Source organism: Bufo gargarizans, chromosome 5, assembly GCF_014858855.1.
Source record: "Bufo gargarizans isolate SCDJY-AF-19 chromosome 5, ASM1485885v1, whole genome shotgun sequence".
NCBI lineage: Eukaryota > Metazoa > Chordata > Amphibia > Anura > Bufonidae > Bufo > Bufo gargarizans.
The window spans coordinates 140,331,197-140,358,625 of NC_058084.1; the positions used below are offsets into that span (position 1 = coordinate 140,331,197).

The following is a 27,429-nucleotide window of genomic DNA, read 5'->3' on the forward strand; positions in this document are numbered from 1 at the left end:
GCAGTTCTAGGGGCCGACTGTCCGGCCGTTCCAATTTTCATGCCCGGGGTTCCGGCAGAGGCTCCTTTTCCTATCGAGCATCCCTCCAGGATCAGAGATACCAGCCATCCTTTTTCCCATCGCGAGGTGCCCCTTTCCGGTCACGCTGTTTCAGAGGAAATCCGAACTCCCGGCGACCGTTTGGTAAGTCCTATTCTTTGTCCTCTACCTTTTTTTAGGCCGATGTGTCGGAGGCAGACTCCGGTTCTTTTCCCATGTGTGGCCAGGCATAACCTCCGACCAATGGGTTCTTTCTACTCTACAGGGGTTCACAATAGATCTGATTGCCGATCCGAGTTCTATCCCGGTGCCCCATTCAATACACCTATCCAATTCGGCTCGGTCCCTCTTTCAGAGGGAGCTGTCGGATTTACTACAGAAAGGCGCGATCGAGCGCGCACCAGTGACTCGATGGGGTGTTATCAGCAGTATTTTTCTGGTGCAAAAGAAAGGGGGCCAGATGCGCCCCGTGATCAATTTGAAAGCCTTAAACGCTTTCGTACAGTATCGGCATTTCAAGATGGAGGGCATCCATCTGTTGAGAGATCTGCTCCTTCCAGGCGATTGGATGGCAAAGAGAGATCTCAAAGACGCATACCTGACAGTCCCGGTGTCTCCCTCTTCAAGAGACCTGCTTCGATTTCTGTGGAACGGTCAGACTTGGCGTTTCACCTGCCTCCCGTTTGGCCTCTCCTCCGCCCCCTGGTGCTTTACCAAAATCATGCGCCCAGTGGTGGCGTGGCTCCGCGGCAGAGGTGTCCGCCTAATCGTCTACTTGGACGATATCTTGATCATGGCCCAGTCTCAATCTCTCCTGTTGAAGCATATTCACCTGGCGGTGTCCCTCCTTTCCAATTTGGGGTTCATCGTCAACCAGGAAAAGTCTTGTCTGACCCCTGCCAGGTCGATGGAGTTCCTGGGATTCCAAGTGGATTCGGTGGAGTTATCCCTCAGTCTCCCTCTCTCCAAAATCAAGGCCATTCGCAAAGCGCTGCGACATGTTCTTCAACTGCCCCGGATGTCGTTGCGGCATTTGGCCAGGGTAATCGGACTTCTGGCCGCCTCGATCCAAGCCATCTTTCCAGCCCCCCTTCATTATCGGGCGTTGCAGCGACTCAAAATCGCTCACCTGCGGACAGGGGCCTCTTACGCCGATTTTGTCACGTTAGACGCGGAAACGAAAGACGAATTAAGGTGGTGGATCCACAACCTGTCGTCCTGGAATGGCAGAGCTATTGTGGGTCCCCAACCGGATCTCATCATAGAATCCGATGCGAGCCTGCACGGATGGGGAGCACATTGCAGTGGAGTTTCCACGGGCGGACCATGGTCACGGGAAGAATCTCGTCTTCACATCAACGCCCTGGAGCTCCTTGCAGGGTCGTTTGCCATTCGCAGTTTTGCCAATGGGATTGTCAGTACGGCCATCAGACTCCGCATGGACAACATATCTGCGGTCAGGTACGTCAACTGCATGGGGGGAACACGGTCAGTTGTTCTGACCTATTTGGCGAAGGACTTTTGGGAGTTCTGTCTCGACAGGAACATTTCCGTGGTGGCAGAGTACCTTCCGGGCCTTCACAATACCCTAGTGGATTGGAGCTCCCGCTACATCTCGGACTCCAGCGACTGGAGATTAGACGAGACGGTTTTCTCTGCCATTTCTTCTCTTTGGGGTCCTTTTTCAGTCGACCTGTTCGCTTCCCGATTGAATACCCAGCTGCCCAGGTTTTTCAGCTGGAGGCCGGATCCTTTGGCGGAAGCGGTGGACGCCGTGCTTCAACACTGGGGAGGCGCGCTGATGTACGCGTTTCCTCCCTTTGCACTCATCCCAAGGGTACTCCTTCAAGTCCGCCAGCAGTTGGCGAACCTGATTCTGATTGTGCCTTTTTGGAGGACTCAGTCCTGGTTCCCCCAAATCCTGGAGCTTCTGGTGGATTTTCCGCTCCTTCTTCCCAATCAGTTGTCGCTGCTTCTAGGGCCGGCAGGACGGATCGTTGCGTCTCCTGGCCTGCAAGATCTCGGGAGTCCCGGAGGAGGCACTGGCCTTTCAGGAACAACTAGATTCCTACTGGACTGCGCTTGGGCACCCGGTACGAGACGAGCTTATAGAGCTGCCTGAGGCTCTTGGTCTCGCTGGTGCGTCGACCGGGCTTTGGATCCCGTTGAGGCTCCTGTAAATTCCGTTTTAGCCTTTTTGACTTCACTATTTAAGGCGAGGAAGGCTTACCGTACCATCAATGTCTTTAGGTCAGCAATTTCCTCCAGACATAACGGTTTCGATGGACGTCCGGCGGGACAACATCCCCTGGTCTGTCGCTTACTCAAAAGGTTCACGATTGGCCCGACCGCCTCGGCCACGGTTTTCGTCAACCTGGGATGTTTCTGGTGTCCTAACCTTTTTGATCAACTGGCCCTCTAATGCTCAATTATCCTTACGTCAATTATCGGCCAAATTGGTCACTTTATTCTGTCTAATTTCTTGTAAAAGGGTGTCTGACGTGCGTGCTTTAGATTGGGACGCTAGGTCCTTCACCCCGGAGGGGGTTCACTTTAATATTTCCCGACGCACTAAGACCAATATTCATTCGGTCTCTTACCCCCGTTTCCCGGCGTCACCACAACTTTGTCCTGTGGTTTGTTTGCAGGAATATGAAGATAGAACCCGCCCCTTGCGGTCGCCTTCTCTTCCTCATTTATTTCTTTTCGCAGTCCGTATGCTCCGGTCACCAGCGTTACCCTATCTCGCTGGGTTAAGTGGATTCTCTCCCTTTCCGGGATTGATACGACGGTTTTCACGGCGCATTCAGTTCGCAGTGCGGCCGCTACTTCAATGACTACATCAGGGGCACGCTTAGAAGATGTTATGAGATTGGCGGATTGGTCCAGGACTTCCACATTCCGCGAGTTTTACTTTAGACTGGCAACACACGCTTTTGATTCTTTAGTGGCTCAGCTTTAAACAAGAAATATGAGCCTCCGTGTCTTGTTATAAAATTGCAGGATTTTACTAATTTATGACGTAAAGTCATGATTTTATTAAAGACACAGAGGCGAGTATTGCCCTCCCTGGACCCACCCTTGTTAGGGCCTGGGTGAGTATTTTATGTCTGATGCTCTATGATTACGATATTGAGATTAGTAGTATCCTCTACATGTAGATCCTATGTTTTTCTGATGCACTGGATTATGGTCATAGAATGTTTTCTTTTTATCCTTTTTTCTTAGGTTGAGAGACTAACGTCTTCAAGCACTCGAGTTACACAGTTCTGGATCGGTCGGATGTCCGGATGTTGCGGTCCAAGCCGACAGGTTTCCAGAGGTTCTTTCGTTGCGTTCCGGTTTTGATATGCGCTGGTTGAGGCGCAAAGAAAGAGGAGGATCCCAGGCAGACAAGGACTGATATACTGGGATAAGGGGAGGAGTTGTTACCATGGTTTCCACTTGTTGTACCTTTTTTCTTTACTGCTATGGTAGATTCAGTAAAGAATGTTAAAGCAATACTCGCCTCCGTGTCTTTAATAAAATCATGACTTTACGTCATAAATTTGTAAAATCCTGCAATTGTTTATAAATCTAGTGATCGAGCAGACCAAGGAAGTGGTGTAATCTGGCAGAGACATTCCTGGGAAATCCTTGCTGCGTGTGGGCGAGCATTATCCTGCTGAAAAATGCCAGTTGGAAGACCTACCATAACAGGCAACATGTGGCTGCAGGATGTCCTGCACATATTGCTGAGTCGTAAGTGCCCCTCATATCACTACTAGAGTTGAAAGACTGTCATATGTGATGACTCTCCAGATCATTAAAAAAGCATTTGGAGCAGTGTGTCACTCCACAGCAAAGACGGGATGGAAGCGCTCAACCATGAGGCGTCCATACCCGAACTAGACTGTTGTGGGATATCAAACAGAACCTGGATTCATCGCTAAAGAGTATACAGTTCCAGTCTGTAGCAGTCCAGGTTTCTCGTTAATGACACCACTGCAAACAAAGGCAACAGTGGCTCGCGGTCAATGGCAGGGCACGTAATTGGTAGCATGGTGGACAACAAAACTGTTGAAGCTGCTCGTGCAGGCTGATGGATCAAACGATCCTCTCTACTGGTGGTCTGCATGGGTCGTCAAGAGTCTACTCGCAGTGTGTGTATTCCCTCTAGTAACCACTGCTCCAAACACCTCCTAACAGCTAGGTGTAAGGCCTCTTTCACACGAGCGTGAAGGATTAGTTCCGGATGCGTTCATGGTGCGTTCAGTGAAACTCGCACTATTTTGCAAGCAAGTTCAGTCAGTTTTGTCTGCGATTGCGTTCAGTTTTTTCCGTGCGGGTGCAATGCGTTTTGATGCGTTTTTCACGCGTGTGATAAAAAAAAAAACTGAAGGTTTACAAACAACATCTCTTAGCAACCATCAGTAAAAACGCATCGCACCCGCACTTGCTTGCGGATGCAATGCGTTTTTTAACGCAGCCCCATTCACTTCTATGGGGCCAGGGCTGTGTGAAAAACGCAGAATATAGAACATGCTGCGATTTTCACGCAACGCAGAACTGATGCGTGAAAAACAATGCTCATGTACACAGATCCATTGAAATGAATGGGTCAGGATTCAGTGCAGCTTCTCTTAGTCTAATCATGTGACCCCGTTCAAAGTTTGTCAACTGGGCAAAATGTGTTGTATAGGCATGTCTAGCAGTCGATGTTCTCTCACCCAGAGGTATTCTACCTAAAAGTAGCCTCCCAGAACCTTTTTTGTAGGGCAGTGGTAGAAGCATTTTACACACTCTTGTGGCAAGATCCAGTGTCCAATCAGACCACACCAGTAAACATTTACTGACCTGCATGAGACATAACCGCATGCCGTGTCCTTATGCAGATGTGTCCTCCCTTAAACAGTCACTGTACTTTCACACAATTTTTTTATTTAATAGAGAATGGTGTAAATAGCAAATTTCTAAAGCATTTCATTTAAAATATGCCTGCTTCTACCTGAAAAAAAAGCTGTAAAGTCAAGGCCACTAGGGGGCTCTCTTCCACCTAAGTTGCAGTCCCCTGTTTGTTGTCAGGCAAGATCAACGTAGGAGAGGGAAGAAAGGAAGTGAGGCAGGTCAGACCTAGCTGAGATCCTGAGCCTGATAGAAGAACTGCTTTTACGCCGCTTCTGAACATCAAAGAAGCCTCCTGCCTTTCAGGTACTGTGATCTTCTCCTCCTTATCTGTTCTGTGAGCTGTGATCAGGAGCTGATAAACATATGTGGGAAGTAAGGTAAAGGACGGCACAGCAGTTCATTAATCTCAAAAACTGCACCAAAAACACGTGTTTTTCCAGCTGTACTCCCGAATGTAAACTACACAGCTCCAATGCAGTCCTTGATTTTTATGGCATGTATTTTGTTTCATTGCTTAACCTAATACTCTACAGAATCCTTTTCATGCCCATAATTCTCTCTTAGGGCTTTATAATTTATAAAAATAAGCCATCCCCGGCTGATGCTGTTATGATGCTATATGGTCCCTGATTCTGCATACTGGTCCCTCTCGACATGCACGAAATGGAATTAATTACTGGCTGCAGCAGCAACATACCTCAGCCAAACTTATGGCTGGGTGGGATTTCCTGTGCGTTGAAGACAATTAGGAAGCAGAGACCAGGAGCGGACCATAAAGTGTCAAAACAGGAATGGTAGGGAAATCAGGAGAAGAATAATGAATTATTTTACACCATGGGGAGCTTTTTTTTTAACTTAACAGCCAGAAAACCTCTTTAAGCATGTTACCTAGTGTTGAAGTATCCGAAGCGGTCTTCAATCCGAATTTCAGGGAAAATGCAATTTGCCACAAATCCGAATTCCCTTGTGCTTTGTGGTAACAAATCAATTTCCCCTGAAATGGCTAAAAAAAATAATAATACTTAGCTCATCCATTTGAGCGTGAAGAGGCCACCACAGCCATCTTGATTGAAAATCTTGTGCAAAATCTTGTGCACAGTGATGTATGACATCACCTCGCCTGCCAGCGAGATGATGCCATCACACACCATGCGAGATTTCGCAGGGGATCTTCAATCAAGATGGACACGGCAGCCTCTTCGCGCTCAAATGGATGAGTATTATTTTGTTTCACCGATTAACCCCTGAAAGCCCTACTTTTCTTTTATCCCAGATGCCGAAAGTGGCGTCTGAGGGGTTCAAAGACGGGGTCGGCGCAATCACCGTACCCCATCATTGCATCCACTATTCAAAAAGAAATGCGCTTCATGATGAAGTCTGGAGAAAATTAGGCAAAGCAGAAAGCAGAGAAAACATCTCCAATGTTACCCCTCAGAAAGTATATAAATAGCAGTTCTTCAGTCTTATTACCAGAATTTCTTTTTACAAACTCAGATGGTATACTAATTCTCATTAATGAGATGCGGACTATATAATATATAAACGCACATATAATGTATGACGCAGATTTATCTACAGGCAATAATACATGAAAAAAAAAAAAGAAGAGTGACCCATCTGTAGACAGCAGTTTCATCTTCTTGTCCCTCCTCAGTACAGAACACAATTAGGCCTCATACACACAACTGCATGGTTGATCCACATCCAATCAGCATTTTTTAGGGAATCGGATGCAGACCCATTCACTTCAATGGGGCCGCAAAGGATGTCCGTTCCACAGCCCCATAAAAAAGATGGAACATGTCCTATTCTTGTCTATTTTGTGGACAAAGATATGACATTTTTAGAGGTGTTTGAAAAAATGGTGGCACATACCGCCAGGATCTGTATTTTGCAGATCCATGATTTGTGGACAGCAAAACGGATATGGTCGTGTACATGAACTCTTAGAAGTGTAAGGAAACTATAGGTTATTTTACGAAGACCTGGAGTCTGCTGTCCTTCTACAAGCCGATGCCATGCATACAAAATACAAGGGTCCAGATTTACTAATGGACCTGCACTAAAAATCTGTTTAAAAAGAGGCAACAAGGGTGGAGTTTTTCAGGAAAGTGAGGGAGGCCTAGGATGTGCCATTTTGCACTAAAATTGTTCCACAATTCTGGTTTAATAATCTGCCTGCAAGTAAACCAACCAATAGTTGGTAGAGAGTCAGAGAAAAGTATCCATCCCTGCACCAGATATATCATCCAGCCTGAGCCCCTGGTGCAGGTCTAGACAGTAGGTCTAAGCTTACGTCATCGTTAGGATTAATAAATCCGGTTTGTCTCCTGACGTTAAAAGGTTTGGTGACTCATTACTCATAGGTTAACCATTGATGACCAGTCCCAATTACCACTGGAGAAGCTGGTAAGCATTCAAGGCCACTCTCCATTTAAGCCTATAGAGGAGACAAGGAAGAAGCCGAATGTGGTCACTCAATTATTCAATAGGTTTTCTTTCTCTCTTTGGGAAAATTCCTTCAATTCAAAGACAAAAAGCTGCCATAAACACCAGCCTGTGCAGAGGTCAGTGACATGAAGTCTGATTTTATTGTGTTATCACATGACTTCAAAAGGGAGCAAATCTGATAATATAATGGAATTGTTAGTCATGCAATATGCCTATAAATTAGCGGCGTGTCACCAAAGGGTAACAATATAAAAAGCTTACACTGGTTACATTCTCTAAATAATACAGAGGATATGGGTGCTCAGGGAAAAGGCAAGCAGTAGACACGTTCTGAGTAATAAAACGAGCAAAATGTGTTAAAATAGTGCATTCGCAGAATGCAAATGATACTTTTCTACATGACATTCAGAGTATAGCAGATGGCACATGTTGATAGAGGGGATATTAAATCAACTAGATGTAATTATGTATCTTCATGATAAATCTGTATTTCCCATGTGTGGAGTTTTCCTTTAAAATACATCCTTTATTTATAATGTAATTCTTATAATGAGCATGACATACCAGAAAGAGGTGGTTTGTGGGAATGGAGGCTACAGGGCACACTGACTATAATCTTATGTTCTGGAATAGGCGGCAAGACTGTCTCCAACTCCCTTAAATTAAAAAAAGAAAAGTTAAGAAAATCTATGTAGTTACTACATAAAGGCATTCATACCATACTCTTATGAAAGCCAGCTCAATAGGAGGCTCATAGTACAACGATGTATTCAGATCAGCATAGGCACATTTGCTGTGAGGCATACCGTACCTTGCTGTGGAATTTTCGCAGCTCATAAGTCTTCCTAGTACGAGAATCTCATACGGCTTTTTATGGACCGAATCGATGGGAAACACAAATTCTCCAGACTGAGTTACCTAAGAAAGAAGAAATGATGGATCGTTTGACTAAAAACAGAATATGAGGGATAAAATATTTTATATGAGAAAATGGAAGCACTGCGTTGTGCACAATACCCCATGTTAACTAGACCAAGTCCTAGGAAGAGGCATTCTCCAAATCATAGTACTAGTACTACCATTTCATTCAGAAACAGAGCCAAAAGGAAATGTAAAAAGAAGGTGAACAATGCAGGAAATATCACATGTAATTCTTAGGGATAGTTGTTGCAGCCATCTTTGTAGGAGACTTATAATACAACAATTGATGCAATGTAATTCATAGGGTTTCCTGCTCAGTCATTCAGGGGTTCTGGATTTATTATACATATTGTCCAAACAGTGGTTAAAACTAAAAACAAAAAAAGGAAATAAAAAGGTCTGCATTTTACATTGTTCAACTCCCTTTGAACAATGGTGCCCTGGAAGAGGGTAATTTACAAGGGATGAGCGAACCCGAACCTCTCCGGGTAGTGAATGAAATCCGTTATGGATTCTGTTATAACGGAATATAATGGACTTCGATGATGGAATGCAAATCGGAGGGCCTTTAAGAGGCATTCAGTTTTGTTCAGTCAAAATACAAGTCTATGGCCAAGCATACCGTTTCCCGTCCTGCATTACGGAAACCAGACGGATCCGTTAGCAGATTTCCTTCATTACATGAACCCGGTGAGGTTTGGGTTTGCTCATCCTTCTTATTTACCACAGATTTAGTGATATTCATGACAAGTATGGAACTCCAGTAAAGTGAATTTCCACCCTGTACCATTTTTTTTTCAACTCAAATAGGTTCAGATTTCTGGGTCCATTATTCGTCACAAACAGAATTCAATAATAATTCTGTATGCACTAAACTCCAGGGCTTCTCCTAGTGGTGACAGCTTGCAGCCAGTGGGTATGCTTTCAGATCCGTTTTTGATCTAAATATGACCAGATAATAAATGAGGAAAATTCACTTTAAAGGGAATCTGTTTAGCAGTAAAACACTAGGCAGGGGTTGGAGACAGTAGTATCATTACCAAGAATAGTGTGAATATGAAGTTTTATTCTGCCAGATTATGCTCCGGTCATTGACCTGGAGGCAGAGCTTCACTGTGAAGTGATCTCTGCACTGAGCTGCTTCACAGCTCATCCTCCCCGCTGCTCTGAGTGACATCTGCATCATCCAACCAGAAGACCACTACAGCTGTCACTCAAACTAGGGGGGAGGAGTTGTGAAGCAGCTCAGTGCAGAGATCACTTCACAGTGGAGGAACCCCTCCTGGACACTTGCAGGAGCAGACCCAGACCCTGGGGGAATAAAACTTCATATTCATACTTCTCCTGAAAATAAAAGCTCCACAAAGGGCATGTGTGTTCTGCTCTCCCATGCCTCTACCTAATACTATTAGCATTTTAGAATATGGAAAACTACAAAACTACAGACAGACTCCCTGTAAGGGTTTTTCAAAGCAAAATGTATTGAATGATTATAAGCAGTGTCTTAAATCCTGCTTAGAGGTGTTGACTCGCTTCAGCAAATGGTATTTATCGTGTAGACAAAGTTAAGACAAGACACTTACTAATGTATTGCGATTGTCCATATTGTTCCTTTGCTAGCTTGATTCATTTTTCCATCACATTATACACTGCTCGTTTCCATGGTTACAAACACCCTGTAATCCAGCAGCAGTGGCTATGCTTGCACACTACTGAAAAAAGTGCTGGACTATGTGCACTCCCATGGTCCCGGCCACCAGAGAGGCCTTTGCTTTCTCCCATACTATGCAAGCATGATGCTGGATTACAGGGTGGTCGTAACCATGGAAACGACCAGTGTGTAATGTGATAGAAAAATGAATCAAGCCAGCAAAGGAAGCAATATGGACAATCACAATACATAAGTAACTGCCTTGTATTAACTTCATAAATGCCATTTGCTGAAGTGAGAGAACCCCTTTAAGTTGTCCTAAAAATTTAGAAATCACAAGAACATGTTGGTAGCAAAACAATGCCTCATTTTACAACAGTATCTTGTAGGGCACCCTCTGCAACATAGTATAATTACAACACATACAATATGGGCTGGGCAACGCAGGACAGTGCCCAACGTGAAATCCAAAACTATAGCCACAGCAAAGGACGGAGTAAGCAGGAATAGAAAACATTGCTCTATTACTAGAGCATAATGGAGCCTTACCTTTACCCAGTGCCATTCTGCTAAACTTCTGACAGACCAATGAGGATACAGTTCTTCCTTCACAAATCTCAAATGTTTCTGTCTATTAGTCACCCAAGTTATCACAAGGCAATCCGGGGCAGCCAAGGCAGGTATAGGAAGTTGTTTAATTTTCAAGGGAGATAAAGCATTATATCTAACAAAAAAAAAAAAGTTAAGCTATAATTTTAAAAATGCCTTAAATGTGTCATTAAAGAAGAAAAAGTCCTAGCAAGGAAGCAGAAATGTGTTCATTAGCATCAGGGAGAGGATATTTCTGCATACAACGATCAAACAAAAGACAACAGTGACACCTAGTGGTTACACAGATCATATCATTCATAATGTCCTTCCATTGTCTATGTCTCATTCCTACTTCGGAGATGACTGATGTGAGTGCAGTAGTATAAAAATAGTGCAAATAGATGGTAAAGTGCTCTCAGAGGCCACTGCTGGTCCTTAAATAATTCAACGTACAACATCTTTAAAAGGGTGCATTTTAAGAATGGCTAAAAAAGAAAGAAAGAGTCTTACAAATATAGACTTACAAAGGTGAGTGGGGACGGGGGGGGGACGACAAAAAACAAACAAACACAGTCACGATAGGAGAGTACGGACTTCTTACTGACAGCCACCATTTTTAAGAGCTCATTTATTCAATAGGGTTTGGGAAACTTAACCCTTACAAACAGGTTTTCTCACGTACCATAACTTAACACAATGGCCATTATCAACCTTAAAGATGTCAACTGCTGCATTTACAGGATATAAAGTGTGAGAAAACCCATCTCCAACCTTTGGACATGTAGACTGTCCGTACATAGGGGTTTGGCGATTACTTAGAGCGCAGACTGCGTATCTGCAGGGGGGGGTGCAATGCAATGTAGTAACTGACCCTTCCTTTTCTTGAGACAAGCAGAAAAAAAAGCGTCATTATATTATAACTCTTCCACTACATTATTTTGACCTGCGGGTAACTAGGGATGTATAAAATATATGGAGCAAAAGGTGAGGATATAGAAAGATGTTCTCTTCCACGTGCCCAGATATACATTACACATCCATCCAATCATGAATGATAAGGGCAGGGAGGTCACAATGAATTCTAAAGTCGCTATTGTTTCTCTGCAGTCCAACAGCAGAGGCTGTGTTCTTCCCACGTCAGCTTGCGTCATATCCCCCATTTGTAGAATACAGTAAACAGTTCTCATTCTGCTAAAGATTATTCAGGGTCTTAAGTCTTAATGCCACTGTGCTCACCCATTATTGGATCACTCCCACCTATAAGCAGAGAAATTCCCATAAAAGTGAATTTTAACCTTAGTTTTACAAACCTAAACTACATACGCTTAAAGGGAACCTGTCACCCGGATCTTGTGTATAGAGCTGAGGACATGGGTTGCTAGATGGCCGCCAGTACATCCGCAATACCCAGTCCCCATAGCTCTGTGTGCTTTTATTGTGTCAAAAAACTGATTTGATACATATGCAAATTAACCTGAGATGTGTCCTGTATGTGAGATGAGTCAGGGACAGGACTCATCTCAGGTTAATTGCATATTCTCAAATCGTGCTACCAGTGAGGCATATTAAAGCTGGCTCCAATCAATTATTCTTACATAGAAATTGTGTGTGTGTGTATATTACAGTGCTACCCATAATTATTCATACCACTGGCAAAGTTTGACTTAAAGTTACTTTTATTCAACCAGCAAGTAATTTTTTTTTACATTTGAGAAAAAAAGTGTCCAGTCCAAAACTATTCATACCCTTCACAAACTGTCACAGTCTGTGGGAAAATCAAAAGTTCTATACCATTCCAAATAGTCCAAGCTGTTCTAAAGCATCCCAATTACCCCGATTAATTGGGAACAGCTGTTTTAATCAATTCAACAGGTGAAAAACAGCAGCTCTCTGCAGTTGTTTTGTGGACAGTCATGGCTAAGACAAAGGAGCTCAGTGAGGACCTGCAGTAGCGCATTGTGGCTGCTCACAAGTCAGGAAAGGGCTACAAGGCCATTTCTAAATGTTTTCAAGTTCCAGTGGCTACAGTGCAAAGTATTATAAAAAAAATACAAGATGTTCTGCACTGTGGAAAATCTCAGAGGATGTGGTGCTGGCCAGGAGGATAGTTAGAGAGGTGAAAAAGAATCCAAGGATCACCACCAAGGCCATCCTAGTGAATCTGGGCTCTGCTGGTGGCAATGTCTCAAGGCAGACAATCCAACGGACACTGCACAATGCAGACCAAGGAGGACGCCACTTCTCCAGATAAGGCACACAAAAGCTCGCTTGGCCTTTGCAAAAGTTCATCTGGACAAAGAAGACGACTTCTGGTCTTCTGTGTTATGGTCAGATGAAACAAAAAATTTTATTGTTTGGTCACAATGATGTTTCCTTCATTTGGCGTAAAAAAGGAGAAGCCTTTAACCCAAAGAGCACCATCCCCACTGTCAAACATGGTGGTGGGAACCTAATGCTTTGGGGGTGTTTTTCAGCCAATGGACCAGGGAACCTAATCAAAGTAAACGGCACCATGAAAAAAGAGCAATACATGAGGATTCTCAACAACATCAGGCAGTCTGCAGAGAAACTTGGCCTTGGGCACCAGTGGACATTTCAGCATAACAATGACCCAAAACACACAGCAAAAGTGGTGAAGAAATGGTTAGCAGACATTAACGTTTTGGAGTGGCCCAGCTAGAGTCCAGACTGTGGAGGGAGCTAAAAGATTAGGGTAATGGCAAGAAGACCCTCCAACCTGAAAGATTTGGAGCTTATTGCTAAAGATGAATGGGCAAAAATACCTGTGCAGACATGCAAAAAGCTGGTCTGCAATTATAGGAAGCGTTTGATTGCTGTAATAGCCAATAAAGGATTATTGAGAAGGGTATGAATAATTTTGGACTGGACACTTTTTGCTCAAAATGTAAATAAAATGTTTTTTTCCCCCACAATAATGCCTCTTGTACATTGTCTTATTATCTTTTGGGAGACACCTGTGTCATTTCCCATCAAAGTTACTTTTATTCAACCGGCAAGTAATTTTTTAAGTCAAAATTTGCCAGTGGTATGAATAATTATGGGCAGAGATATATATATATATATATATACACACACACACACACATACATTTACATATATACACACACACACATATATACACATATACATTCAAGCAGCACAGCACTGTGTATAGTGAAATAGATTATGTGCCAACAGATATTGCTCGATCCAGAGACCAAACAATATATCCCCCAAAAATCTTACAGCTCTTCACTTGGAAAGAGGCATATATTTGGATGGAATTTTCTGGCAGCTAAAGCTGCTCATGAAACCAAGAGTTTTAGAGGTTGTAGTGTGCTGAATGTGCCTTAGGCCTCATGCACACGGCCGTTGTTTTGGTCTGCATCCGAGCCGCCATTTTGGCGGCTCGGATGCGGATCCATTCACTTCAATAGGGTCGCAAAAGATGCGGACAGCACTCCGTGTGCTGTCCGCATCCGTTGCTCCGTTCCGTGGTTCGCAAAAAAAAATATAACCTGTCCTATTCTTGAGAATAGGCAGTTATATTAATGGCGGTCGTGCCATTTCGCGAATTGCGGAACGTGCACGGACGCCATCCGTGTTTTGCGAATACGCAATTTACAGACCTCAAAACACACAACGGTCGTGTGCATGAGGCCTTAAGATGGTAATATTATTTTCTGGTTGTTTAATCCTCATTTGTGCTCTGCCACTAAAGAGGGTACCAGCTCTGTGGTAGGCCATGTTGTACTCTGACATTTGTGTGCTTCGCTGCCTCTATCAGCTGATGCTTGTTTGACCAGGGCCAGCTAGAGTGAAGCTGTACAGACCTTACTCCGACAAGTGCATGCTTCTGATGTTTTCCAATGACCCATGGTCAGGTGAAAAACAAGAAAGTGGGAATAAACACATTTAAATCAATGGATATGTGTGCTGTCCATGGAGAACATAGACAGCACATGTCCTTGAGTCACTGATGTGTAAACAAGTCCTTAAGGCTAAGTTGCCGAAGTGTGATATGCGCTTATGAACCACACGTGTTTTACTGTAAATTTCTGCATTTTTGGCATTGAGGTTTTAACATGATGAAACACATTTTTTAACGTTACACAATCATGCAGCCAATAAATGCTTTGCAACACTGTGGCTTTATGAAAATGCTTTCATAAATGCTTCCAGTTTTCACATGCAATAATTGCCCATTTACCACATTACAGAAGAAAACACAGCCTTACACATCACAGAAGAACAGTCATTAACCCGTAGAGGACATAGCGTTCATGGAAAGTACCTGCTCAATCACTACAGGGGACTGTTTTTTTACTGACAGACAGACCCCTGCTGTATCCGCCAGCGGATTAATCCCCGAGATGCTGTGGTCAACACTGTGGAATCTACGAGGTTTACATCCCATCGGCTCCATGCAATGTGACCACTGCGTGCTGATGGTTGCCATGGAACCCAAATGACTTACAGTTTGAATAATTTGAGGGGTGTAGCTTCTAAATTGGGTCATTTATGGGTGGTTTCTATTATGTAAGCCCCTCAAAGTCACTTCAAAACTGAATTGGTCCTTAAGCCCTATTTCATCTTAAGGACTTAGTCATTTTTTGCAAATCTGACCAGTGTCACTTTAAGTGCTGATAACTTTAAAACGCTTTGACTTACCCAGGCCGTTCTGAGATAGTTTTTTCGGCACATATTTTACTTCATGACAATGCTAAAATTGGGTCAAAAAAGTTATTTTTGCACAAAAAAATACCAAAATTTATAAAAAATTGGGAAAAATTTGCAAATTTCAAAGTTTCTGTTTCTCTACTTCTGTAATACATAGTAATACCCCCAATTTTTTTGATTACTTTACATTCCCCATATGTCTACTTCATGTTTGTATCATTTTGGGAATGTCATTTTATTTTTTGGGGATGTTACATAGCTTAGAAGTTTAGAAGCAAGTTTTGAAATTTTTCAAATCCCACTTTCTATGGACCAGTTCAGGTCTGAAGTCACTTTGTGATGCTTACGTAATAGAAACCACCCAAAAATTACCCCATTTTAGACTACACCCCCTCAAGGTATTCAAAACTGATTTTACAAACTTTGTTAACCCTTTAGGTCTTCCACAAGACTTCATGGCAAATGGACATAAAATTTATGAATTCCGATTTTTGGGAACATTTTCCAATATAATCCATTTTTTCCAAGAACAAAGCAAGGGTTAACTGCCAAACAAAACTCAATATGGGTTTCCCCGATTCTGTAGTTTGCAGAAACACCCCATATGTGGTTGTAAACTACAGTTTGGACAAACGGGAGGACATAGGAGGGGAACGCCATATGGTTTTTGCAAGGCAGATTTTGCAGAACTGGTTTTGTTTATACCATCTCCCGTTTCAAGCCCCCTGTTGCACCCCTAGAATAGATATTCCAAAAAAGTGACTCCATCTGAGAAAGAACACCCATCAAGGTATTCAAAACTGGGTTTACAAACTTTGTTAACCGTTTAGGTTTTCCACAAGAGTTAATGGCAGATTGAGAAACAATTTTGGAATTTCTATTTTTTGGAAAATTTTCCATTTTAACCCATTTTTTCCAGTAATAAAATAAGGGTTAACTGCCAAACAAAACTCAATATGGGTTGCCCCGATTCTGTAGTTTGCAGAAACACCCCATATGTGGTTGAAAACTACTATTTGGCTAAACGGCAGGACATAGAAGAAGAGGAACGCAGATTTTGCTGGACTGGTTTATTTACACCATGTACCCTTTCAAGCCCCCTGATGCACCCCTAGAGTAGAAACTCCATAAAAGTGACCCCATCTAGGAAACTACGGGATAAGGTTGTTGATGTTTTGGGACTTTTTTAGGATAAATATGATTTTTGGTTGCTCTATATTACACTTTTTTGAGGCAAGGTAACAAAAATAATTTAAATTCTAAAATTGTTTCTACATTCGCCATTTAGTTTTGTGGAACACCTAAAGGGTTAACATAATTTGTAAAGTAACTTTTGAATACCGTGAGGGGTGTAGTTTCTTAGATGGGGTCACTTTTTTGGAGTTTCTAGTCTAGGCTACATCAGGGGGGCTTCTAATGGGACATGGTGTAAATAAACCAGTCCATCAAAATCTGCCTTCCAGAAACCATATGGCGTTCCCTTCGTTCTATGCCCTGCCGTGTGGCTATATAGCCATTTTAGACCACATATGGGGTGTTTCTGCATACTACAGAATCAGGGCAATAAATATTTAGTTTTGTTTGGCTGTTAACATTTGCTTTATTACCGGAAATTTTGCCCAAAAATGGGTGTTTTGGCACCGTTTTTATTTTATATTTTTAACGCTGTTCATCCGAGGGGTTTGGTCAAATGTTATTTTTATAGGGCATATTCTTACCGACGCGGCGATACCCAATATGTCTACATTTTAAAATGTATTTAGATTTTACAGTATATTATCATTTTAGGAACCCCAAAAAATTATTTTAGTATCTCCATAGCCTGGGAGCTACAGTTTTTTTGTTGTTGTTGGGTGACCATCTAATGTAGGGGCTCATTTTTTGTGGGATGAGATGGCGGTTTTATTGGCACTAATTAGGGGTGCATATGAAATTTTGATCGCTTGCTATTACACTTTTTGTGATGTTAGGTGACCCAAAAAATGCTTTTTTTTACCCGTGTTTTTTTTAACGCTGTTCATCCGGGGGGGTTGGGTTAAATGTTATTTTTATAGAGAAGATTTTTACGGACGCGGTGATGCCCAATATGTATGGCTCTCAGACTTTGGAGACACTAAGCAGGCATCCTCAAACTGCGGCCCTCCAGATGTTGTAAAACTACAATTCCCACCATGCCCTGCTGGGCATGCTGGGAGATATAGTTTTACAACATCTGGAGGGCCGCAGTTTGAGGATGCCTGCACTAAAACTAATCATTTTTGGAAAATAAAAAATGTTTCCGTGTCGCCAAAGTCTGAGAGACATAGTTTTTTATGTTCTCTAGGGGACTGTTGGGGATTATAAAAATGTGGTACTCCATGGAAGTGTGATACTCCCTGAAGCAATCGATAAGGCATGAGGCCCGGATGATCGGGGCAAGTGTCACATTGAGTGGTGGTGTCCTTCCGTATCCATTCTTGTGACACACTGCACTTTTTTGGGGTTCGTCTCTTCTTTCAAGTATGGGGGACCACACCTGGAAAATGTTGGTCAGGGACGATCCGGGCGCCTCCAGTTCCCGAGGTACTCCGGCCTGCTCTTTCCCGGTCTGAAAAGATCAGGTCCTTGAGGACTGCCTCTTAGAACTGGAGGAATGTCCCTGTGCTGCCAGCGCTTCGGGATAGTACAAAAGCGTTGTACAAGGCAACCTGTATCAAGTAGACCGCAACTTTTTTGTACCATGCTTGGGTTTTGCGCATGGCATTATATGGCTTGAGGACTTGATCAGAGAGATCAACTCCTCCCATATACTGATCGTAGTCGACCGTGGATTGTGGACAGTATAAAGACATACCTCTTGTCCTTATAACTGACCAGCAACAGGTTTCCACTGGTAAGGGCATGGGTCTCGCCCCTGGGGATAGGTACCTGGAGGGGGTAGGTAGGGAGGCCGCGTTGAATTTTCCGCACGGTCGCACATGCGAACGTGGATCTGGCGGAAAGGGACCTAAACAAGGGAATGCTAGTATAAAAGTTATCCATGTACAAGTGGTAACCCTTATCTAGCAGTGGGTACATAAGGTCCCACACAAGTTTCCCACTAACACCCAGAGTGGAGGGACATGCTGGGGGTTCAATACAGGAATCTCGCCCCTCATACACACAAAATTTGTAAGTGTACCCTGGTACTCTCACAAATTTTGTACATTTTCACCCCATACCTCGCCCGCTTAGAGGGAATGTATTGGTGAAAACTGAGTCTCCCCTTGAACACAACGAGAGACTCATCAACCGCGACCTCCCTTCCAGGTACGTAGGCCTGTGCAAATTTGGCCCCGAAGTGCTCGATGACCGGCCGTATCTCATACAGACGGTCATGGGCAGGATCACCTCAGGGGGGACATGCTGCATTATCTGAATAATGCAGACATTTCCGGATGGCCTCAAACCGGGTACGTGTCATGGCCATACTGTAGAGTGGGGTCTGGTAGAGAACGTCCCCATTCCAGTATTGCCCGACACTGGGTTTTTGCACTAGACCCATGTGCAGCACGAGGCCCCAAAATCGGTCCTCATCTCGGCTGCACTGACCGGCGTCCAGCCACCGGGTCTAGCCAAAAAGGAGCCCGGGTGCTGAGCAACGAACTGTTAGGCGTACAGGTTAGTCTGCTCCACCATTAGATTCACAAAAGGCTTACTGAAAAAAAACTAAAAAAAAGTCAATTTCAGTAAACCCCACTGTGGGAATCTGGATTCCTGGATTGCCAACAAAATCCGGAATCTCGGGCTCAAAATCCACTGGGGGACACCAGCTAAGTTCACCAGCAGGGGGCTCCAGTGGGCTTATTTGGTGGACCGGAAAAGCAGTATGAGCCCCAGAGCGGCTCGTACTAGGGGGGCCACAGGGTCCCTAGCATGTAGGGCCCCTGGCTCCGCCTGGCGGCGTCTCTGCCACCTTGGGGCTCATCGTCATCAAATGATGAGGAGGAGGATGCGCATGACAAGAGGAACGTGGGGTCATTCTCATCCTCACTGGGGCTCTCGGAGTCGGAGGCAAGCTGGGCGTATGCCTCCTCCACAGAGAACATCGGCGGGCCATGGGTATGTGTGTGTGTGTGCGTGCGTGTAAAACTTTATTGTATGTGCGTGTGTGTGGGGGCATGGGTGTTCACGTACTAAAGTTTTTTTTAAACAAGTGTTAGGAAAAAAACTTGCTGATCAGCGGTGGGGCGGGCAATGCGCTAACAGTGGCCGGACGCTAAGAGTGCCGGCCTGTCAGTGCACGCAGGAAAAAAAAAAAAGTGGTGGTGGGAGCGGCAAGGGGGGGGGGGGGGGCTAGGGTCTGAAAGCTAGAAAACAATTTTTATTTTTATTTTTTTTTCCTAACTAACTTTTCCCTTCTATCCCTGCCTAACGGTGCCTCACCCTCACTTACCCTAACCTACCTGGAGGGTGATGGGTGCCAATGGGGGGGATTGCAGGAGCCTGGTGAGGACGGTGCTCGATGGTGCAGGTGCTGAACAGGAAGAGGAGGGGAGAGAGGAGCGCTGGAAGTTTGAATCTCGCGCATCTCTCCCCGCACCAATCAGGACCCTGGACAGCGGCATTTAGCACCACGGCCAGCACCGCCTCTCCCAAATGCTCGGACTGTGATTAGTGGTGAGTAATCACACCACCGATCACAGTCCTTTTCCGGTTCATCGGGTCACCGGAGACACAGCAAACCGCAGGTCTGAATTGACCTCCGGTTTGCTGCAATCGCCGATGCGGGGGTGTCACATGACCCCCTCCCGGCGTTGTGACAGGATGACCGCTGAATGATTTCAGCGGACATCCTGTTGCGATTAACCCCTGCCGCGTCGCAATCACGAATTAAAGTTAGGACGTACCGGTACGTCCTGAGTCCTTAAGGACTCGGGAAATAGGGCGTACCGGTACGTCCTAAGTCCTTAAGGGGTTAAAGGCTCTTTTCAAATTTTCAAGGAAATTTCCAAAAGTTGCTTCTAAAATTTAAAGCTTTTTAATGTTCTGAATTTTTTGGGGGGAAAATTGTGATTTTTTTAATTTTTCATAAATTTGGGATTTCTTTTTTAAATAAAAGTCAAATATATCAACCCAAATTCACACTAAGGCCGAATGCACACAGCCGTTTTTCACGATCTATACCAGTGTATTACTGCACTGTGGCGGCAGCAGGGAGCGCACGGAGTCATAGCAACCAATGACGCCGTGCGCTCCTGCTCTCAGCAGGAATCTAGGCCGCCGTTTCCACGGACCGCTCACGGCCGTGTGCATTCGGCCTAGCATGAAGTACCATGTGTCGTGAGAAAAACTCAGAATGGGTTGAATAAGTATAAGCCTTCCAAAGTTATTAGCACATAAAGTGAAACATCAGATTTGCAACATTTTGCTGACGCTTTAAGGTAAAACTGGCTGTGGTTAAACAAAGCACAGCGATGAAGGAAATAATCTAATTTTTCTATTGTAAAATGTCTATATCCTTAGGTATTAATAATGAATATTGCCTCCTGTCACATTGATGACAGCACATCTTACAACATCTTATAAAATAAAAATAAAAAAATGGAAAAGCTAACAAGCAAACAATTACCTCTTACTCCTCTTGACGGATTTATTTTTCCATGGTGGATCAATAACAATGATACTGTATTTTTTATCTGGAAGGAAAAAGTAAATTAAAGAGGAGAAATAAATCAAACTCCACAGGATTCCACATTGAAATTATCCCTATAGTCAGCAGTAAGAAAGGGTAGTGGTGCCTACTGGGCACAGCAGTATCATTCAAGTGAATATAACAGAGCTGCAGACACAATCGCACGGTTAAAGGGTCCCTGTATTTGGAAAACATTTGATATATCATAGTAACATCAAAAGTTTTGATTAGTGGGGGTCCTAGCACTGAGCTAAAACTTCAGGAAAGTCACAGCACTCTTAATGTTGAATCAAAACTTAGTGTTTAATACCACCGAAAAATACAGCAACTTTTCGACACACAGGTCTTTCTCAAGCTACATGTGTGTCGAAACGTTGCTGTATTTTTCGGTGGTATTAAACACTAAGTTTTGATTCAAGATTAAGAGTGCCGAGACTTTCCTGACGTTTTCTCTACGTCTGAGGGGTCCCTGAGGCCGGGACCTAACGCCACGAGCACCGCCGCCATATCACAGACTATTTGTTCTAGTAAGTGGTGCTGTCCTATACTATTTTTTATGGTCCTAGCACTGAGACCACACAGATCAGGCGGGAGAAGCACTCACATAGGACACTTTTCTTCGTGCAGGAGAATAAAGCGGACTTAATAGATAGTCTATAGACCTGTCTCTATTCAGTCTCCTGCAGCAAAGACAGTGAGATCTATGTGAGAGCTCTCTCTCTTCGTTCTAGCAGTCTCAGCCCTCAGCCCCAACCAATCAAAACTTTTAATATGTCTCTATGAAAATTTTCCCAAAGTACAGTCTAGGGTTGTCACGATACCAACATTTTGACTCGATTTCGATACCATAAAAAGGTATTGCAATACTCAATACCATTCAATTCCACGCCCCAAATAATAAAAACACCAAAAAAGCCACGTGTATCCCACATTTTATGGAAGGTCCGGCCCATAATAGAACAGTCCTATCCTATTTTTGGGGGGGGACAAGGTGATCAAAATTTTTTTTTTTTGTGTTACGACGTTCACCGCATTGGAGATACTGTATTTTTTTATAGTTTGGACTTTTCGGACATGGTATATGTAATATGTTTATTTATTGTTTACATATTTTATATGTAAAATTGGGAAAGGGGGTGACATACTTAATATTTTGGTGTTTGTTTTTAACTTTTGTTTTTTGCTTTTTATTAAATAAACTATTAGCCCCCTTGGGGGCTAGAACCTGGGATCTTTTCATCCCTTGTCCTATTCACCCTGATAGAGCTCTATTAGGGTGAATAGGATCTCACACTCTCCCTGCTGCCTGTGCACAGTGCATACAGCAGCAGGGAGATCACCATGGCAGCCTGGGCTTCAGTAGCGTCCTGGCTGCCATGGTAACCGATCGGAAGCTTCCACTGCCACTAAAGAGGACGGGGGGGGGGGACGACGACGACCCTCTGCCATCAATGACTTTAATACTGGGGGTGTTGGGGAGGGGCGCACTGTGCCAAAAATGATTATAATTTATAATACTGGGGTTGGGGAGGGCACACTGCACCACCTATGAACATAACTAACATTTTAATACAAATACAGGAGGCAGGTGCCAGCGGCAGAATCACATACCCGGCACCCGACCTCTATGACAAGGTGCTGCGATCCGCGAGAATTAACCCCTCAGGTGCCGCACACAAAGCAGCCATGCTGTGGGTGGGTTGCAACCATGCTGCGGTCAAGAACCACACAGCCTTTCTTTTAATAATGAAGACTGCACTGTATAGTCGGTAGTCATTTTTAATGGCCGCACACTACCTTTAATGTACTTTTGAACAGGGGCTGTTGCTGGTATGGGGTTTGGCTGGTTAGGTGGGGGGACAACATGCATATTAGATTATTAAGCATCCGTGTTGCTTCTGTGGTTTTCACGGACCCATAGACTATAATGGGCACATTATACATTTCTTGTTTCCATGGTTATTACTAACCTGTAATCCAGCAGCAGTGGCCGTGCTTGCACACTATGGTGGGCAATCTTATCTGTGACAGACAGCTATTTATGTACTGTATACACATTCAGAAAGGGAAGACTGTCAATCACCGACACAGACACAGAAACAAAATACGTTTGTTTTAATGTAGCCTTATATAAAATATTTTCCCACAAAACTATACATCAATCTGCTCAGCTCCTACTGTTGACATCCGTGTGCATTCCATATTTTGCAGGAACAGAACAGCTGGCCCCTAATAGAACAGAAATATCTTTGTCCGTGATGTGGAAAAGAATAGGACACGTTCTATTTTTTTGTGGAACGGAAAGGGAATACCTTCCTTTTTTTTGCGGACCCATTGAAATGAATGGTTCCGTATACGGTCTGCAAAAAAAACGGACACGGAAAGAAAATATGTTCGTGTGCAAGAAGCCTTAGTGGTGATCTATACTTTTTCATGATAACAGAAAACAAACACTGTGCAGACTGATCCTGCATTTTTGCTCCCTTTAATTTGTCCCATAATTTACGCACAAAGTGTGTCAGGAATGTATGATTGCAGGATCAGACCACACAGGATTGGAGCTGTAGATAACCTTTATGGATTTTTTTAAATGAATACTATATGCAAATATAATACATTTTTAATTTTAGATCAATTGGGGCAATAAAAAGTGAGTGATCTCAGGGAAGAGAGTGCACTGACATAGGAGCAATGCAAGGTGCATTCCTAAAGAGGACCTGACACCACGAAAAAATCTTTAAAACTTGTGATTTATACATTTATATCTTTGCTTTATCTGACTTAGGCCTCATGCACACGACCGTTGTTGTGTCCCGTGTCCGTTGTTCCGTTTTCCGAGATTTTCTGCGGACCCACTGACTTTCAATGGGTCAGTGGAAAACTCGGCTAATGCACCGTTTGTCATCCGCGTCCGTGATCCGTATTTCCGGTCAGTGAAATAACACGGAGGCACACAAGATTTTCATCCGCGTCCACGTCCGTTTTTTTCCTATCATTTGCATGGCAAACTTGACTTAGATTTTTTTTTTTACTTTCCTTCATGTCTGGTGATCCTCCAAAAATAAAGGAAGACACATGGAAACAAAAACTGAAACGGATCACGGAACCCCATTTTGCAGAACGGAACACAACAACGGTCGTGTGCATGAGGCCTTAGGCTACATGCACACGACCATATGTGTTTTGTGGTCCGCAAATTGTGGATCCGCAAAATATACGGATGACGTTCCATATGGCATCCGTTTTTTTTTGCGGATCCTTTTTTTTTTTGCAGATTCATTGTAATAATGCCTATCCTTGCATTATTTTTTCTGCGGAGAAACGGAACGGACATACTAATGCGGAAAGCACACGGTGTGCTGTCAGCGTTTTCTGCGGACCCATTGAAATTAATGGGTCCGCATCCTATCCGCAAAAAAAACGGATCGGACACTGAAAAATACGGTCGTGTGCATGAGGCCTTAGGGTCCATTCAGATGTAAAATTGCGGACCTCAAAACACTGTCACCGCACATGGCCGGCACTATATAGAGGATTCCTATTCTTGTCCGCAGCTGTGGACAAGAATAGGACCTGCTCTATTTTTTTTTGCGGACCAGAAATGCGGATGCGGACAGCAAACTGTCTGCTGTCCGCATCTTTTCCGGCTCCGTTGAAAATGAATGATCCAGACATGTGAATGGACCCTTAGAAGGTTGTACACAGGGAAGGTGTTATCAGTAACTGCTAGCATTCCCTGAGTAATGGTGGGTTCACATCACAGTTATGGATTCCGTTTTTGTTTTCCGTTATAACATGGTTAGAATAGAAAATAACGGAATCAAAAAGGAAGCCTTTAAGAGGCATTCCGTTTTGATCCGCAAGAATAGAAAAGTCTATTCGAATCATAACGGATCCGTCTGTTTCCCGTTTTCCAAGACAGAAAACATACAGTAGTCCTGTCGACAGGACTTTTTTTTTTCCATTTCTGCATAACTGGAACCAGAAGGATCCGTTATGATTGCCCATAGACTTCTATTACGATGGAAAGCAAAACGGCATGCCTTCTAAAGGCTTCCATTTTGCATTCCGTCATAATATAAGTCTATGGGCAGCGTAACGGATCAGTCCTGGTTTCCGCTATGCCGGACTGGACTCCTGCATAATGGAAACCTGGACTGATCAGTTATGCTGCCCGTAGACTTGTATTATGAAGGATAAAAACGGAATGCCTCTTAAAGGCTTCCATTTTGACTTCCGCCTTATGGATTCCGTTATAACAGTAAACAAAAACGCTTTTATACGTCGGGTTACAGATAAGAGCCTACCGCCACAACGTAAATTATACAAACGCACATAAAAATGTTAAAAAAAATAATAAAAAACCCTCTTAAAATGTCCAAATTTCCCCAAGATGAATACCTAAGGCGAATAACATAAAAAAGTCACTTTGAAGGGGCTTGTAGCATTTTGGCACTGTAGAATTTTTTCTGGCAGTACGGTGCCTATAGAACCAGCAATAGAAAAATAAGCCACCAAAATCTAAAATACTCTCCAGTTGTTTGAAGTCTTGCGGCAGGCCCAGCCAGTAGCTAAATTACATAAATAGCGCTTATTTTCAGAGTACAATAGTACGGTAAAGGTCTTAGAAATGTTTTGTATTGAAACCTTTTGTAATAGTAAGAAAAAAAATTTGATTAGAAAGGAAAAATAGTTTTTTTTTCATAATTTTCGCAGTTTCCTTTTTTATTTTATTTTTATTTTTATATTATAGCCATCATCTAAAAGAAAGGTCTAAGGTGCCCCGAGAAAAATAATATCAAATACATGTAGGCTGGCTCAGAAATGAATCAGTTGTTTGCAGATAGACGCATTGCTACAACTGAAAAACTGGTAAGGAAGGGAGATAAATACTCTGGTAATGAAGTGGTTAAATAAGAAAAAGCTGACGTTTACATGCATAAATGAAAAGTTTTACCCACTCTTTCCCCGCAAAACTATATATCAATCTGCTCAGCTCCTCCTGCACTGCATTTTGTGGTCCTCTTTAAGAACTTTGCAAACTGTGGGGACAAAAAAATATTCATTTTGGAGTCGGAAAAATACTGCACGGGATATCTGTGTGCACAAATGGTAGAGGTAATTATGGTGCGCTTTCACTGTAAATAACAATGTGGCCCCCCTTTAAAGTAGGGGTATATTTACTTGCTTATGTGGAAGAATTCAACCTATCAGACATCATTTTGTGTCTCATGTATTTAAAGGATTAGCTTAGGTTTATCCAGACAAAGCTTTCAAGTACTAACCATCCATCATAGCAGACATTTATTGGATGTTCCTTAACATTTAAAACAAATTGCTAAATTGTGAGAGCAGTCTGCAGAGATTTGGAGGAGAAGACAGATGTATTGGTGCGGAGTTACCGGACAAATCTGAAACACAAACCTCATAATTTAACACATTAATGACCGCCCACTGACTAATCTCACTGCAACAGAAACGCAACTGCACGGACTAAAGCCACAAGCGTTTGACTGCCAGTGGAAATCAGACTCCATGTAAAAAATAAATAAGACTAAGTTCACATCAGCACTAATCATTTCCATAGTTAGGGCACATTCACACAACAGTGGAAAATGGCCTCATATGTCCATTTTCAGAATCATTGAAGTCTATGGGGCTATTTACATGGATGTTTATTTATGGCCAGTGAAGAACAAAAATAGTATATGTACCATTTTTTGCTGTTTTGTTCACTTGTCTAACGGCAGTTAAAAAGGGGTTGCTCCCATCATTGTGACGGCAAATGATCTTGCTAGGAGCATCAGGTCCTGCTGCCTCCAGTGCAAAACAAGAGTTCTGGCTCATGCCTGTAGTGAGGTTTTGTTTTTTTAATTTGTCGGCACTACTGGGGGTGGTGTGGGGGTTAAAAAAAAATTGTAAATGAAATTCATGTTAAAAACCATGTTCCAAACTGATGAAAAACGGCGGTTAAAAAAAAAAACGTTTAGACAGCCAGGAGATGCACAAACGGATGCAAAATGACCTTGAAAAACTGACTGTTTATCCAATTTTAACTGCTGTATTTCCTATGAATGTACCCTTAGGCTCCATTAGAGGGGAAAAAGCTGAAAAACCAAGACAGCAAAGTAACATAACTGAAGAGACCCTATTAACTATAATGGGGTCCACTAAGTTTCCATTAAAGGGGTTTTCTGGGATTCTTAATCTTCAAGATAGGGCGTCAATATCAGATTGGTTGGGGCCCGACTCCCAGCACCCCGGCTGATTAGCTGTTCTAAGAGGCTGCAGAGCTCCGGTAAGCGCTGCGCCTACTTCCTACGTTAGGGACGTCACATCCATTGGTCACATGGCCCAAGTGCAGCTCAGTCCCATTCAAGTGAAAGGGTGTGGGCTGCAATAATGCACAGCGGCTATACAATGCAAGGAGTTGCGCTTGGCAAGAGTTAGGCTACTTTGACATTAGCGTTTTTTGTGGATCAGTCATGGATCTGCAAAAACGCTTCCGTTACAATAATAAAACCGCATGCATCCGTCATGAGCACCATTGAAAGTC

At 43.3% G+C, this 27,429-nt stretch overlaps 1 protein-coding gene across 1 annotated transcript in view; it reads right to left on the minus strand.

Moving 5' to 3' along the window:
* METTL4 (methyltransferase 4, N6-adenosine) overlaps positions 1–27,429 on the minus strand; it is a 162,691-nt gene that overhangs the window by 66,513 nt on the left and 68,749 nt on the right. The window contains exons 4-7 of the mRNA XM_044295107.1: positions 20,811–20,877; positions 10,499–10,673; positions 8,189–8,295; positions 7,942–8,033 (exon numbers count right to left, since the gene is read on the minus strand). Coding sequence (XP_044151042.1) covers positions 7,942–8,033; positions 8,189–8,295; positions 10,499–10,673; positions 20,811–20,877 — 441 coding nt within the window. The remainder of the gene's footprint in view (positions 1–7,941; positions 8,034–8,188; positions 8,296–10,498; positions 10,674–20,810; positions 20,878–27,429) is intronic.